At 36.9% G+C, this 17,690-nt stretch overlaps 1 protein-coding gene across 1 annotated transcript in view; it reads left to right on the top strand.

The window, feature by feature from the left end:
* The window catches only part of Hmcn1 (hemicentin 1), a 392,095-nt gene that overhangs the window by 260,972 nt on the left and 113,433 nt on the right, over positions 1 to 17,690 (top strand). Inside the window, exons 41-49 of the mRNA XM_026392850.2 lie at positions 2,539 to 2,714; positions 4,659 to 4,755; positions 6,479 to 6,601; positions 7,369 to 7,530; positions 8,785 to 9,066; positions 9,705 to 9,872; positions 13,915 to 14,028; positions 14,580 to 14,666; positions 16,369 to 16,560. Of these exons, the coding sequence (XP_026248635.2) occupies positions 2,539 to 2,714; positions 4,659 to 4,755; positions 6,479 to 6,601; positions 7,369 to 7,530; positions 8,785 to 9,066; positions 9,705 to 9,872; positions 13,915 to 14,028; positions 14,580 to 14,666; positions 16,369 to 16,560 (1,401 nt within the window). The remainder of the gene's footprint in view (positions 1 to 2,538; positions 2,715 to 4,658; positions 4,756 to 6,478; positions 6,602 to 7,368; positions 7,531 to 8,784; positions 9,067 to 9,704; positions 9,873 to 13,914; positions 14,029 to 14,579; positions 14,667 to 16,368; positions 16,561 to 17,690) is intronic.

Below are 17,690 nucleotides of genomic sequence, written 5' to 3'. Positions count from 1 at the left end.
ATCTCAGACTAAATAAAAAGTTGGAAATGAAAACCAGGACAGGAAAAAAATAGGTGTGTTTCAGTAATATATATGTGCTCAACTGTAATTAGATTTGCTTTAAGTTTCTTAAATGAATGCTCCATTATTTTTGCATTTTTTTGCAGTTTTAAAAATCTGGTTCCTTTTTATATTTGAATCAACTTACTTAGCTGTAAAGAAGAGTAATTGAAGGAACAATATTTAGAAATAAATCAGAATTTTGTCGTCTTGGATTGTTTCTGTGTTTCACTTCTGTGGTCATGAGGAAATCATGCTCTTCTATAAATTCTACAAATAATGAAAGATAAACTATTTTATACAGCTCATGATACTTTTTTTTTATCCAATAAAACCAAACTTGACCCAAAATTATTTCTAGGCTGTTCTACTCAGGCTTTCCAGTGCTGAAGCTTGTGAATATAACCATTTTCATGATATCTTTGAAAGTGACATTAATTATACTTATCATACAATTTTAATAACAGTCTTAATCTTTTGGGGGGTGGTGTGAGGACTATTGGGAATTGAACTCAGGGGCACAAAACCACTGAGCCACATCCCCAACCCTTTTTTGTATTTTATTTGGAGACGGGGTCTCAATCTCACTAGATTTCTTAAGCCCTTGCTAAATTGCTAAGGCTGGCTTTGAATTTGCGATCCTCCTGTCTCAGCCTCCTGAGCCACTGAGATCACAGGCAGGTGCCAGGCAGGGATCTTTATCTTGAACAGACTAGTCACATACCTTCTAGCTAGTGTGTTGCATATCAAAACAATCCCACTGTTGTCCCATGGATAACTTTGAGAGCTGGACCTCTGTTGTGCACTATGAACTTTAGCAGTAGGAGCATCACACAAATGCTCTGTGGCCTGTTTCAGCCACCGTGCAGGGTGTTTCTTCCTTTAATGTCCATTGCTTTGGGTTTAACACAAGCCTGCGCCCAGAAACTGGACACAAACACACCCTTTGTTCCACAGACCTTTCCCACTGAAGCAGACAGGGTAGCAGAGAAGCCTCGTGGTTGCGGAAACGCAAATGCTGCTAGTCACATTTGATTGGATTCCTTGTCATCTGGCCACATGGTGGAGTATTAAGCATGGAACTGTGGCTAATGGACTATAAAAAATAGTCCACAAAAATCTCATTTCTACCAAAACATTTGGAAAGACCCTCAGTATTCATTTGAATGCAACTTAGCTTTTCTTATGAAAACAAAAAACAAAAACAAAACAAATTCAACAACTACTACAAATATAATAAGTTTTCTACAACCCTAGGTGGTTATGGGATATAATGAGAAATGGTCAAGGAAATTCCCCTCTGTGATTTTTTGGGATGTGTCCCTTTATGACAGTTCTGATTTCATCATTCATTTCTCTTTTCCAGTTGATTTTACATACAGGTTTGAAAGGGTCCTTTATAGATTATGGAGCCCACTTTCCCTTTCTTGACAGAGCTATATAAAACCATCTGAGGCTGGGTGCGGTGGCACACTCCTGTAATCCCAGCAATTTAGAAGGCTGGGGCAGGAGGATTGCAAGTTAAAAGCCAGCCTCAACAACTTAGTGAGGCTCTAAGCAACTCGGTGAGACCCTCTTTCTAATAAAATAAAATAAAATACAAAAATAAGCTGGGGATGTTGCTCAGTGGTTAAACACTCCTGGGTTCAATCCCCAGTACCAAAAAAGAAAGATAAAATACACCATCTGAGACAAATGATTGTTTACATTTTAGTATACTCAAAGGAAGGAGATTCTTTAAATTTCTCCAAGAATATATTTCAGCTTCTGACAAGCCATATAGCCAGAGAATTCTAATTTTAATCTCATTAAAATTTTAACTCATCTTCTCCTTTTATGTAACTGCATATTTTACAGCTGTCACTGATTTAGTTTGTTCTTTATTGTGTCACTTATCCCCCATGGTCTTTGTTCCATAGAAAGATGGCAAGGCATCATGGAAAACAAAAAAGAACTTCATATCAGAAGATTCTTTGCCATCAATTAGTCATTTTATTTTGCCTAAGCTATTATCTGTCACTCCTTTAATGTTTTGTATGCTCTGGGGTGAGACTAGGTAACCTCTGTTCTCTTCCAATTTTTAATTTTTGAGCTTCTGTGACTATGAAATTCATTTCTTCTGCAAAAACATGTGACTACATACTGAAAGTATATTTGCTTTAATTTGTTATTTCCAAAATGTTTCATGAGTGAGTTATCACTTTGAAAACCTTAGGCAGTCACATCTCGTTCTAGAAGTTTCTTAAATGTGCTCTTGTTGAGAACTTTTAGTTCTAAAAAAAATTTCAAGTGAAAAGATGGTCGGGATGATTTCTGTTGGACAGGAGTATATTAATCAGTGACTTATTAACACTTGATTCTGAACCAAACGATGCAAAGAGGCGATTTTAGAATCTCCATCTTAAAAGAACCAGGAAAGTTATTCAGTGTATGTCTTGATGATAAATAAACAGTGGGCTGGCCTGTGTTATGCTGAGGGAAATCTCATCTTCCACTTAGTTCCACCCAATATTATGGGAGAAGAACAGAATGTCTCTGTCCTCATTAGCCAAGCCTTAGAGTTGTTTTGTCAAAGTGATGCTGTCCCCCCACCGACTCTGACATGGTTAAAAGATGGCCGCCCTTTGCTGAAGAAACCAGGCCTCGGTATCTCTGAAAATGGGAGTGTGTTAAAGGTAAGGCTGTAAATTCCTTCCATCATACATTACTCCTCAGCTCATGGTGCGGGTGTTACCCCTGTTAAGCTTGCCTATCTTTTACACGTGTTCTGATTTCATCTTATAAAATTCTAGAAACGCTTCTCGGTGAGGTTGGCAATGTTTTCAAATTTTATGCTTAATGAGATTTAAATACTTAATTATCTTTCCATACTTGTAGACAGAAGCCATCTCAAAACATGCTTCTAGGAAAACATCTGGGAATATTGTAAGGACTGTCCCATATTCAGTCATTCAACCACTCGCCCAACACCCATTCTGGGTGCTCTGGATATGGATGCAAACAATAGAACTCATTTAATGTCCTCGATATCTTAATAATTTCACATAAATCTATGAAAAGTTAACTAGAAGTTCAGTTCAAAAATGCAGTAACTACAATAAGTCTCAGTCGATTACCAAATGGATGAGACAGTTAGAATATGTGGGGAGGGATAGTAAAAGATGATACTCAGGTTGCCCGGAAGAGTCTTCGAAGACTGCCTAATTTTTTAAGGATAAACAGAACAAGACTCTTAATTAAGGAAAGTGAGCACATTAATTGAATGATACTAAGAATTTTACCAAGTGATGAATATATGGAAATGATGTTGAAAAGGTTCATTTGAGTGAAATAAGAGCCGTCGCTGAAAGCAGCCCGACACGTTAGAATTTAAGAGGCCAAAAAGTCTAAATATTCGTAACCCCACTGAATGCTTATAAATAAGACTTCCAATGACCCAACCAAGAAATTCAAAGGATAACTAAGTAATCTGGTCCTTACCAAGAGGCAGAACTTTGATCTGAACACAGGGAGTACAGCTACAAGCTACACACAGCCTCTTGGTGGAGGGAGCTCAATCGTTACTGGTAAACAGTCTGGAAAAATCAGCGTGTGGGAAGGGCGGTAAGGTGACCAGCTTACCCTGAAGGACAGCCGCATGGGTAAGAGGGCAGGAGCACAAAGGAGAAGGCTAGAGGAGAAGAAAGGGGGACCTTGGGAATTAGGATCCTGTAATAATGGAGTAGATGAGAAAGCCCAGACCAGAATCACTGATGAATGAAAGAGGGATTAGCCAGTGGGCTACAGGGCAGCAAGGAAAGAAGAAGAAAAAGCACTATTCCTGCCTGGAGGCAGAGCCCAGCATCCTAGAAGGCAGGTAGTAAAATTCTCAAGCCTTAGCTCTGGCTGATTGACAGGGAGACAACTGTTTGAATGCCAATCTGAGTGAATAGAGAAGTTCTATTGATCTCCACCACCACGGAGCTGGGCCAGACACCTGGGGTGTGCAGGTTCCATTGAGAGGCATGGGGAGGAGCCTAGAAGGAAAACCTGGACAGAAGCCAAGCATAGTGGGTCAGCAGAGACCATCTTACCTGTGCACAACCCAGTACTACTCTTGCACACCTGGACCCAGGTAGAATCCAACCATTTACTTAGTATGGTATACACTAGGTGCTCAAAAATGTTTAACTTCTCCTCTCTGTTCTACTCATATTCCACCCCCAAACCCAATGGAGAAAATACATATATAATAAGGCAATAATAAAAGTATTAACTTACTGAACACTGTCCTGAATAGATAAGGATTGTGTATTTTAAAACCCTGAGTTTACCAGAAATTGTGATTTTTTTTAAAAATTTTGGTGTTTTTATCTAAATTGTATTTAACAAGTCTTTCTAGACTTTCAACATAAATCAACATAAAACAAGTCAGAATTTTAGGACTCTATAACTAAATAAAATCTGTTGAATCTGGGGGAGGGGAGTTTAGCTGTTCATTTTATGTTTCTCTCACCTTTTTTATTGCTTGAACATCTTCAGAATAAAAATTAAAAATAAGAGACCACAAAGAGCCAGTAATAGGAAACCCTCAACTATGAAACAGCACTTGTGACTTCAGAGAGTGGTTTTGTTTTTAGATTGAAGATGCTCAGGTTCAAGACACGGGTCGTTACACTTGCGAAGCAACAAATGTCGCTGGAAAAACTGAGAAAAACTATAATGTCAATATTTGGGGTAAGTACAGTCAGCCCCTGTGAAGCTAATGACACATCTGGAAATTTAAAGTTTTTATTCACTGTGTCAGTTCTTAAAATGACACATTCATCCATGTAACTAAACTCAATTATAATACAAAGATGGGTAATCACCAGGGCACTTAGAGACACTGAGCAGTCTTGAGTATCAGCTTAAAGAACTAATTTGGGAGCCACAGTAGATGGATGCCCAGGGCCTCATGGTATCAGTCGTGACTTTGCTGTAACAGGGCTCTTCTCTCCTGCCCAGTGTGTCCTTTATCTTCCACAACCAGAGCCTTGTGATGTGTAGGCCTCCTCCAGACACTGGTGGTGGGTTGGCCAAGTGAAGATAAATCAAAAGGCCAAATGGTGCATGGGAACTATACATGTGAGAGGGGAGACAACACGTGCATACCTGTAATCCCAGCGGCTCAGGAGGCTGAGACAGGAGGATTATAAATTCAAAGCCAGCCTCAACAAAAAGCAAGGTGCTAAGCATCTCAGTGAGACCCTGTCTCTAAATAAAATACAAAAAAATAGGGCTGGAGATGTGGCTCAGTGGTTGAGTGCCCCTGAGTTCAATCCCTGGTACCAAAAAAAAAAAAAAAGAGAAAAAGAAAAGAAAAAAGAAAGGCTGTTTTCACTTCAAATTTTACTATGTTTTACTAATTAAGGATGTTCTTATGAATAATCATGACTTTTGCCTTTGCTGTGGCTGTCTGCTAATTGTTCATTACAGCTCCCATTTCCAGCATCATCACCTTTATTTTAAATACTGCTTTAAATTCATTTATGATCTATTAAACCCTCTGGATTTTGACTCTTTTTTTTAACTTTTAAATTGGTGAAGTCATGAGCTAGAATTTATCTTGAGGTTCAGTCCATAGACTGATGGCAGGACTTGGTATGAAGACAAAGTGAAAAATACAGTACCAAATTGTTGGATAGAAGATTGATGGGTTCACAGAGGTGAGATAAAGAGAAATGAATTGGTGGCATGAGCCTTCAAGGAATAGAGGCTCTTACATGGGGTAGTTGAATAATAACTGGACTCTATGCTGTGGGTTGAGGCGTGTTCTCCCACTCCTCACCTCCCTGGAGCTGGGAAGAACCAGCATCAACCTCCTGATCATTCCACAGCCAAAGAAGTATCCTAGGGAAAGCTCATCAGCAGCTGCAGACTGTAGCTTCTGAGAGAAGCCTGAGCAGTCAGGATTCTCTTTGAAGGTTCCAGAAGATGCCAGAGATGAGTAAGTGAGGCAGGCCAGGCAGTCTAGAATAGGTAACATGTCCACTACTTGAATGAAGCCCCTCACCTCTGTTCTTTACTGTGTGTTAGAGGCCAAATGTTTTCTGATTTTGTTCGGCACCTGAGACATCAAAGTTGGCTGGGCACCAATGACCGGGTTAAATTTTAAACTTGATCCATGCCTTAGCTTTTTGATGCAAGGTATCTAAATATTTTAAATAGATTTGCTTCTTTTTATGCCATTCTGAATATTTTGATAATTAAATTTTATCTGTAAAAAAGAGGAAAGTCTGCTGTTATATATTTATTCTACATCTTACAGGTGGCTTTTAATATGGTTTACTATGTCAACCTCATGTGCTAATTATTTACTTATGTCATGTGGATGGAAATTTTTCTTGTTACATGTAAAGTGTTAGTGAAATACTATATAATATGAAAAGTATACAAAAAGTATTTTTTTTCCTTTCAGTACCACCAAATATCTATGGTTCTGATGAACTTTCCCAACTTACAGTCATTGAAGGGAATCTCATTAGTCTGTTGTGTGAATCGAGTGGAATTCCACCCCCAAATCTCATTTGGAAGAAGAAAGGTCGGTTTTCCTCCTGGAAATTTCTAAAATTAAATATAAATAAAAAATGAATATCTTGTTTAACAAACATGTCAATTTATAAACAAACTTTTCTAGCATTTGTATACTATTAGATAGCAACATTGATTTATATTAAGTTTTGATATTTCCACACTTCCTGAAAAATCTTCATTTTTTTAAGACAAACTGCTCCCTAGAGGAGGAAAAAATCAGTTTTATGCATTAACTGACTCCTTTTTAATAAAATGTTTTATGGGCATCTATAATTATCCAGAATTTGTTTTTCAAAGAACTATATTTTCTTCTTAAATAGATTTTTAAAATTATTTCTAAGTCACACATTTCTACTGCATTTACAACAGTTTTGCAATGTGTATTGAGATTGAATTCTGCAGTTCGGCAGATTTTCAACTGAGTCATCAACAAATTCTTATTTGTGCCCAGTAGGTATCAGACAGATCATCTAAAATTTTAGTTCATTTAGTGGTTTTTGTTTTTTGGTGGTGCTGGGGATCGAACCCAGGGCTTTGTACATGCTAGGCAAGCACTCTACCAACTGAGCTATTTCCCCAACCCCCAATTTTTAGTTCATTTATATTCCTCCTTCATTGTGCACACCAGGGCAGGGTTTTTTTTTACTCGGTTATCTGCCTTTTAGGTACTTGCATTAGGAAGTAAATAAATAACTATATACACTTATCAGAGTATGTAAACAAAAGCCTTTATTTTTTGCCTCAGATCTTTTTTTTTTTTTTTTTTTTTGGCAGGCTCTCTAGTGCTGGCTGACTCTGTGGGGCGAGTGAGAATCTTATCTGGAGGCAGACAGTTACAGATCTCAATTGCTGAAAAGTCTGATGCAGGGCTCTATACGTGTGTGGCTTCCAATGTTGCTGGAACCACAAAGAAAGAATACAGTCTGCAAGTTTACAGTAAGTTGTTGATTAGCCAAGCTTTGGGAACAATCTTCTTTTAAAGCTTTCCATTCTTTCTTTCCATTAACTTCTTCATATATTTAACATTCATTCAAAGTGGTATGGTTATGTATGTCTTGTGACCCACAAATTTAAATATAGCTGTCTCCTCTGCCTCTGCTCACCAACCAGTGAAAGACTATTTCCTGGATGGAGATGGAATAGTGGGAAAGTAAGGGGCAAGAGTGGGAATTATGCTCTTGGGTATATTTACAGTACATGCAAGTATTGAATTTTAAAGAATGAGATGTGATTTTGGAGTTCTTTCAAATATTTACATCATTTCATTTAATTTCTACCCGAGCTGTGATATAAGACATAACTCTTGCCTTCACTTTGTATTTGTGGACATTTAAACCCAGAGACTTCTGAGGCTGACCAAGGCCACATGGGTTATGTGTGGAAGAACTGTCACTAGGACATAGGATTACAGACACTGGCCCACTTTTCTTTCCGTGTACTTATGTATGAGAGTTGGTCTAATTTTTGTTCTTAGAATCAGTATCAATTGGGGTAATTTAGATGTAAAGCAACAGAATAACTGGCTATCAGTGGTTTGGACAAGTGGAGGTTTACTTTCTCACCTAGTGAGAAGTCTAAGGTTGGCCTTTAGTCACTGAAGGTAGTCAGCGGGATCCTCCTGGTCCCTCCTTTGTGGTTTTAAGATGGTTTCTGTGGTTGTAGTATCAAGCCCACATTGAAGGCAAAAGGGAAAAGTGTGGTATCTTTCTTATATCAGGATAGCAAAGACTCCCCCAGGCCCCTAGCAGACCTCCATCTGGATATTATTGACCTGAATTGACTCATGTAGCCACATCAGTTTTGGAAGAGTGACAGTCTCAGCTTTTCGAATGGAAGAAAGGAGTTGGTAACAGACATTGGGTCGAATCCTAGACTGCCATATCAACTTAAAAATTAGTACCAGGAAGACCACAGTAGAGCGCCAGTAATAAGTTCAAATATTTGTAGAATTTCCTCAATGACAGGAAGTTACCAAACAGCGCTCTTTTCTTACTTTATTTTAGATACCTTGTGAACATCACAGAAGAATTCTGCCTCTCAATATAATAGTGCCATGTCTATTAATCCTGAGCCTTTTTTTGATCGTTAATATCTTGATGTAAAAAGTGTATTTAACTTTGGTTGATGAAAATTCCCTATGTGAGACCTGAGCCAAACATTTCCTATCTTGTTTTCTCTTTTTTCCTCCAGTTCGACCAACCGTAACTGACAGTGGTAGCCACCCTACCGAAGTGATCGTGACTCGAGGGAAGAGTGTTTCCCTAGAGTGTGAGGTGCAGGGTGTTCCTCAGCCAACCGTGGCCTGGATGAAGGATGGCCGCCCCTTGGCCAAGGGAAGGGGAGTAGAAATATTGCAAGGAGGTCGCATCCTTCAGCTGAAGAATGCTCATGTATCTGACACGGGCCGTTACGTGTGTGTTGGTGTGAATATAGCAGGAATGACTGACAGAAAATATGACTTGAGTGTTCACGGTAAGTAGAAAGTGGTTCGACAGGTCTCTTCCCTGGCTGCTGTGATCCAGCCTCCTGGGTGGGATTGTATGTTGAAAGTCTTACAGTCCCTCCTTTTCTACATGCATCCCACTTTCTGAGATCAGTCTTACCATGTGTTCTATGCCTGATCTCCTGTTACTTACTCTGCTGAAGTAACCACATATTGGGTAATTCTTTTAGGAAAGCACATAGTAAAGTGGAAAATTATCTTCTACAAGTGCTTTTGGTTCAGTGCCATCCCAAGTAAGATCCCTTAATTGTGCTTTCCACATGGGCTTGTCTCAATGAGGCATATAAACACAGGTTCCTTGGAGCATACTGATTCATAACCAATTGGGCATGAGTGGTGTGGATGTCAATTTTAAGATACTAATTAATGAGCCATTAGTTTCAGTGACAACCATTTGGATACATATAATTTGAAGCTTATTTTTTTTAAAATCTATAGAAATAGTGGTAAATTTCATAGACACAAGTCTTATAACTTGAGACATACTCAAGGCTCAGTATTAATATCTTGTACTTTGCAGCCAAAGGAATCAGAATGTAAAAGAGAAATGAGTGAATCTTAAATAAATCTTTTTTTGTTAGGTTAATTTTTTTTCTGTGCCTTTCAGTTCCTCCAAGCATCATAGGAAACCACGGGACACCTGAAAATGTCAGTGTGGTCGAAAAGAACTCCGTGTCCCTGATGTGTGAGGCTTCAGGAATTCCGCTGCCTTCAATAACGTGGCTTAAAGACGGGTGGCCCGTCAGCCTCGGCAGTTCCGTGAGGATTCTCTCAGGTAGTAGGAATTCCGGTAGTCTGATCATCTGTTTGGCTTCATCTGGCTGCAGTTTCTACTTTGGTTTCCTTTTCAGTGTTTCTATTATTTTCTTTTTCTTTTAAAATTATTTTTCTTTTTAATCTAGCTGCTGCTTACAATATCTCCTAATCATATTAAGAAGAATAGTTAAAAGGACATAGGAGGCTGTATCAGAGCCATTTAAAATTTTTCTTAGTACTCAAACCACAGGGATATCAAAGCATCCATGCTGCAATGATTACCAGCAAATATGAAAAGTGAAAAATAGAAAGTGGCAAAGTCAAATTCAGTGACTCCGGTGACTCATGTTATATAATATATCCCTGGAACCAAGTTGCAACTTCTGTGTGGCTATCTGAATGATGTTTGTATTTCTAGGATGGGAGAGTTTTCTGTGAGTTAAGACTTTATTATTATTTTGACTTGTTCTGCATATAATTATTCAGGAAAGCCTGCAAGGCTTATCCTCTATGGATCAATCTAAGCTTGGAGAGAGGTTTCGTGAGGCAAGCCCCAGAATCTATGCTTGACCTTTTTATATAATGGCTTGGATGCAGACAAAGAAGATAATTCTGCCAAGTTTGTGTTTCATAAAAAGCTTAGATATATAGAAAAATTCCTAATATGTTGAATGGAGGCATCCAAATTCAGACACACCTCATGCTGGAACATTTTATTTAAACCCAGCAAGATGAAGGTTAAATAAACTCCTGCCCTGACATTCAAAAACAGTTGTGAAAATTATGGTGAGATACAGCTTTAGAATTATTTTTTGTTAGTGCATATTTAGCGTTAGAATCCTTAAGAGTAAAAAATATTCAAATTGTCTTAGTTATTCAGTATGAATTAACAGTGTAATATGGTTACCAAGAAAACAAGTGCAAATTTTGCCACTTTAATATATTGGTTTTTTTCCTTAATAAGGAATGTAAGAATAATTTTTCTGTAGACTTATAGCAGAGCTTATCAGAAAGACCAGGAGAAGGATCTACTGATAATATTTTAGAAGGGTAACCATGATGGTAATTGATTACAAAATGATTACTATGTCTCATTGTATCAATCCTAGAAAAATAAACCATCTGGTGTATTTTATACCCCAGTGAAAAATCCAACTTAAATATTTGAAAAGCCAAGATGTAAAGGGGAGTATGTGGGTCTGTCTAGTTCCAGAGGTTAAAAGTAATGTCAAGGTCTGGAAGATCCTAGAAACAGATTTAAGTCTGACTATAAAAAATCTAAAAAATAATATTTAGCTGGTTTAAAGTCAAGATGAGCTATCCCCAGTGGTAGTAAGCTCCCTGCCCTAACTATTCAAATGAAGTTCAAATTTTCACCATAGAAGACGTTGTTCCTAGTGTTGGAATTAGGTCTGGATAGCGTAAGGCCCCTCTCTTTCTTCCTCATCTGTCTGTAAATGATAGGAACTTGGTGAGGAATGTTCATTGTTGTTAACCACATTTTTTTTGGTCCGTAATACTTCCTCTGTTTATGATCTCTGGCAACTTACTTAACTTTGTTAACTTTAGTTTCATCACTTGTAAAGTGTAAATATTAATAGTACTTATATCTTAGGTTTTTTTTTATAAAGATGAAGTGAGTTGGTATATATAAAGTAGCTAACACAGTGCTTGCTTCTGTGGTTTGAGTCCAGTGCCTTTTGATTCTTATTGCCAAGGACAGCCTGGTAAAAGGTCTGTAGTCTCCCTGTCCTGAGAAATTTCCTGTAATCTTACTATGATGCTTCCATTTCATAGGACTCCCAGTCTCTGCTGACCTTGGAAAGCACATAGCAATGGCAAAGATTTTACTAAAATTGGGTTACCAAAATTCGGAACATGTTGTCTCTATATCTTAAAATCATCCTCATATTTTTTGTTTTTTAAAAAAAGTTTTAATTGCTGAGAAAGTAAAACCATACTAAATAGGATAACTACATCAGAGCTCCTACAAATAAAAATGGCAACATAAAGTTATGTCCTCTGACTCATTATAAATTAACAGGAGTGGTGTTGGGGCTGTATTTTGTTTTGTTTTGCTTGACTAGCAGCTGGAGAGCCCTGAGCAAACACATAAAAGTATTTCACCTTGTGATGCTGCCAAAAGAGTCATTCAGTTTTATAGTCTGAATGTGCATCTTGTGCAATTGATGAATGAGAATCAGATGAGTGACATGTGACTTGCTTGGTCTGCTGCACACTTCTATTTCATTAAAATCAGTCCTAAATCTCTAAGTCCAGCTTTTCTAAAAGTAGTCCTTGGGGAAGGCCCTATCATTGTTATCAAGTTATCTGCAGATAGCTTCTATAAAAATTTAATAGGTGCAAGAAACATCTTCATATAATTACAACTTACTGTCAGGCTTATTTTTGTTTTTCACTGGATTAAGTGAGAGGTCCACAAAACAAAGAAAAAAGAAAGGTCATAAGACTTGTGAAGTTGAGGTTTATAGAGTCAGCAATGACTCATAAAAATTGTATTGCTTCAATATCTCTCAACTGGAGCCAAGATATGGCCTCACTAATCTAAAGTAACAGTGAGGATGTGAATCCTTTCTTCACTGATATGTTTTTATAAAAAAAAAAACATGTTTACATAATTTCTATGAGAAATTTAAGCCAGGTGCAGTGGTACACACCTGTAATCCCAGCAACTCAGGAGGCTGAGGCAGGAGGATCACAAGTTCAAAGACAACTTAGTGAGGCCCTAAGCAACTTTAGGGAGACCCTGTCTCAGAATAAATATGAAAAGCACTATGGATGTGACTCAGTGGTTAAGCACTCCTGGATTCAATCTCTAGTACCACAAAAAAAGAGAGAAGAAGAAGAAGAAAGAAAAAGAAATTCAAGACTGAATTGAGATAATCGGCTTTCTATAAACAGAGTACTACTACTCTGCTTAGGGTTGAGGGTGGGAAAATGGCTCATTGGAAAAACTCAACATCAGCAAGTTGTGTTTCTATAAACTGAAAGCAGATGGAAACTGCTGAACCAGAGCCAGGTGAATATTTACATGAACATTTTTTATTTAACCATTATAATTTTTTTCATCCCAATTCAGGGTACTAAGCAGAAAGTAATATACTAGCTAGGAAATTATTACAAGATCTAAGAAACAGCTTACTGTTTTTTCTTGGACTTTCTTCCCATGCTTTGCAGGACTCTACTCTCAATGTGTTTCATTGGCTCCTTCACCTTTGTCCTTAAGAGGGATTTCCAGCCAGAGTATACCCTTCAGCATATGAGAGTCTTACTCTCAGTCTTCATGCATTTCTTGGATGAAGAATATTTCTGTGAACAAAATGCTACATAGAAGTTCACAGTATAAAAACTGAAGTAGCATTGTAGCAGTGTGTGAGGTGACACTTGGAAATAAATAATTCCAGATTTCCATGAAACTCAATTGAAAGCTGATAGTCTATCTTCATGGTTTTACCTGACCCTCGTATATTGTTTTTTAATGTTTTAAGTTGTAGCTGGATACAATTCCTTTATTTATTTTTATGTGGTGCTGAGGATCAAACCCAGTGCCTCACACATGCTATATATTGTTGTCATCCAAATCTGGGTAGCTGATCTAGTCCTCTTTCTGAAATTCCCATTTTATGTGTTCTACAGCAAACTGAGACTCTTTTCCTAAATATTCCTGTCCTGGCTGTCTTTTGAATGCACAAATCAAATCATGACCTTGTTTTGTGGTATGTACTTCCATACCCTTTACTGAGCACAATAAAGTCTAAATTCCTTAGAATAGCATTCAAGAGCCTACAGAATCTGGCCAAATTCTATCTAATCCTCATGTTACCATTTTCTCCACCTGTTTTGCTTCCAATACCAGTATCACCTTCTTTACATCCTCATTCATGCTCCACTTACAAAGGCATCTCTGAAGTCATCTGTTAAAATCAGTTACCTTTTAAGAGTATATTCAAACATCACTTTCTCTGTTAAATGCTCTTTCTGGCTTGTGGTCACCTGGCATTATATTTGCAGCTATGTCATCCGGTGGTTTGTTCCTCTAGGAGGCAGGATGCTACGGCTGATGCAGACCAGACTAGAAGATGCTGGCCAGTATACTTGTGTTGTAAGGAATGCAGCTGGTGAAGAAAGAAAAATCTTTGTACTTCAAATATTAGGTACTTGTGAAATTTTCAGTATCTAGAAAAAAATAATTGACTTAATTACATTTTAGAAGCAGAGTTAAAATTTATTTACAGCTTGTTCTCAAACCTATGTGTCCCTTGACCCCTGGACTATGATTTTTGGCAAGAATCCAATGTTAGGATTGTTTGGAAACCATGAGTCTGATGAAAATGGCTAAATGTCCATGTCTTGTCCATTCACAATAGTTCCACCACATTCTGAGACAGAGTGGCTTGTTTAATGTGAGTGATTATTAGAATTATAGAAAGAAAAATCTATGTCTTTATGCATTGATTTGTTGACAATTTTTTATCCAAATTTTATTTTCATTGCAGTAAAATTCAGTATAATTGCTTTCATGACATAAACTTAATGATACATATTGAAACTAAAATTGATCAAAACAGTATTTTGAAATTGTAATGAAATATTGGATGAGAAATTGGAGATTAGTTTTGGAGTTTACAGCTTAGTAAACACAAATATCTATAAAAGAACAGATCTCCTGTTAGAGTTGTAACCTATTTCTTTGTCAATTTTTTAGAACCACCTCATATTGTAGGTGAAAATACATTGGAAGATGTGAAAGTCAAAGAGAAGCAGAGTGTCACACTGACTTGTGAAGTGACAGGTAAGGGGTTCAGCTGTCGGACTTAAGCATTCCCCCAATTGGCCGATCCTCACTGCCTTACCACTTACCTTAATTAGCAGAGAAAAAGCCTAGATACTGTAATAGATGTTTGAAATTGAATTCTAGTCTAAGATAACAAGTAGAAATGAAGGAAGAAACTGGAAACCTCTCAAATTGTGTAGAAATTCTTGAAAGAAGAAAAGGAGGAGGGAAGGTGGACCCTTGTCTTTTCTTTTCATTCAATAAATTATTCTTTATTATTAACATCATTCTATTTCTACTTATTTGTAGGTGTTTTCTACCTACCTCCTCTGATTTTATTTCTTTCCCTACATTTTTGCCTTCCTTTATTTTTCCTGTTTTCTAAATTCCATTTCATTGGTGGAAGGATTGCTTTATTTGAAGGTGGGAATTAACCAAGAACAAAGCTGTCACATTTTGTTAACATGTTCACATATTACCAGGAGAATAGAGACTAGAAAAATAAAATAAAATAATTAGAAAACCAACTGGACTATCTTTACCATCCAGTTGACTTGTTGCATATAATAAAAAAAAAAAACAATCTCTAAGAGGACTTTTTAAGCCCATCTTTTTTTTTTTTTTTTTTTTTATTGTAGATAGCCTTGCAGTTTTAAGGGAATAGAGAGAATAGCCCATAACATTTTATGGAAAGGCAATGTTTTGAGGAAGTGTTAATGAGTTTCTTATCTCTTTGTTTATATGCTTGGTATGAGTAATAAATTCAAGTAACAAATTTATCTATTTTAAGAAAGGCAGATATAAAGAATGTGACATACACTGTTATTACCCAACCTGTTATTTTTTCCTAGAAACATTGTGTTAATTAACAACTGTTGCATAGAGAATAGTTGCCCAAATTTTACAGCATTCTCTGCTGAAGGTTTCCACCTTCAATATATCTTTCTCATTGTCTTTCGTACATAATTTACTTTCATGGTTTTAAATTTTCAAAAACAAAAATTGAACAATTTTAAACTCAATATTTCTTCATGGAGATGGGCTCAAGGAGCTGATGTAATAAAATATTTTTTATTTCCTTTATGCTCAGTAAACATTAAAGGCAGAATTAATATGTATCTCTAAGAATCCTCATATAACTCAAAACAAGTTGAAATACATATGATTTTACTTTTCCACAGCTTTTGCTCAAAATATGAAATATTTTTAATTTATATAAAGTATTCATGAGTAATATTTTAATAAAAATGCATGATCCATTCTTTCTAAAGTATAGCTTCTGTGAAAATAATTATAAGAACTAAAGCATATTAGTTTAAATACAAATATCAATTTAGAATCAGTTCACTTATAGATGAAAACTAACCTACATATGAAAATGATTTCAAATCTGTGTATAGTTGTAGTCAGAGCATTATCATTTTTAATTATATAATATTTAATTATTTTATTTAATTATATCATTCAAAAGGTTGGTTTGCAGGGCTGGGGATATAGCTCAGTATGTAGAGTGCTTCCCTCCCAGGCACAAGGCCCTGGGTTTGGTCCCCAGCATCACAAAAAAAAAGTCAAAAAGGTTAGTTTGCAAATTTATTTTAGAATGAATGGTTCCTACATTGTTTTAGAAGTGGAATATGTAAGAAAGCCAGTGAGTGGACAGACCTTTCATCATTTGTAGGTGTGTGATTAGACAGCTCTCAGAACTGGCTCTTTCTTTCAGGAAATCCAGTGCCAGAGGTCACATGGCACAAAGACGGACAGCTTCTCCAAGAGGATGAGGCCCATCACATTATGTCTGGTGGCCGTTTTCTGCAAATTACTAATGCCCAGGTGTCACACACTGGAAGATACACATGTTTGGCTTCCAATACAGCTGGTGATAAGAGCAAAACTTTTAGTCTTAATGTGTTTGGTAAGTATAATCTTTGCCTCCGATCTTGAAGAATCGGAAGTAACTAAGGGCTGAAATCTCTTCTCCCACTGCTTACTTACCGTTTCCATTATAGAATTCCATTGTGTAAAGAGCACCAATGATCATGCACATCTACTGTTTTTCCTTAATAATTCATAAATTCTTTCATCAGAACAGAATGCCTACTGTGTGCAAGGGGTAATTATGAACAAGATAGATAGTGGTAAAGAATAAAGTTATGCTTGTCAAACAAAAGCAGCTAAGCAATGAACCTGTCTCAACCTCCAGAACTCTGTCCATTCTTTGTTGGGACTCTGCCATTGTTGGAAATTCTCCACATGATGGTCTTTGTGGCCTATATGGGATGAAATAACTGTATATTGGTACATTTTGGTTCCTGAAGCATCAATATTTTGCTTATGTCTCAGAAAAGACATATAAGTAGATTCTTATTTTCTGCTCATTTTTTGAAATCTAAAATGCACCACCTAAATGTGTTATATTTGACTACTATCATCAAAAACTTTCTACTAATATATGAATAAACAAATTTTTGTAGTTATTTGTTTTTGTAGTTAATATCTACACTATTTTGGAAGTATATATATACTCCATACATAGGAACCTTTCATATAGAACACAACCTTCTATAATATCATATACTAAACTACAGAGATAAATATCAATCACAATTTCTAAGCAAGTTATGTCCTAATAGACCTGCAATCTCTGCGTATCCAGTCAGTACATAAAAGGCAAATGCCCAGCCTTGTATTGCCACCTCTCCTATAGCTCATCATCTTTCTTAGAACTTTTAAGTTCTGTGCCTTATTCATCCCTCAATGGATGCACATCCCAGTCATGACCCATCTCCAAATCTTGTCCACTGTCCTCCCTAAGCACCTGATTTAAAACTCTTTTCAGCTGCTGACTAAAGTTGAAATTTGATTCTTTCCAGAGACATGAGCTCCTTTGAGCCCATCTCCATGAAGAATTCTTAATCTAGGTATCCAAATTCTTGCCCACTCCTTATACCACCTTTCCACAAACCCAACTCTTCTCTGATTTCTAACCCATTTCCTGGTCCTTCTCCCTCATTCAGTGAAGCCTGAATCATGGGAATCAGAGTC

The sequence above is a fragment of the Urocitellus parryii genome, chromosome 9 (assembly GCF_045843805.1).
Source record: "Urocitellus parryii isolate mUroPar1 chromosome 9, mUroPar1.hap1, whole genome shotgun sequence".
Lineage (NCBI taxonomy): Eukaryota > Metazoa > Chordata > Mammalia > Rodentia > Sciuridae > Urocitellus > Urocitellus parryii.
Note: the sequence above shows the minus strand (reverse complement) of the source record. Positions and strands in the feature narration are given on the sequence as shown.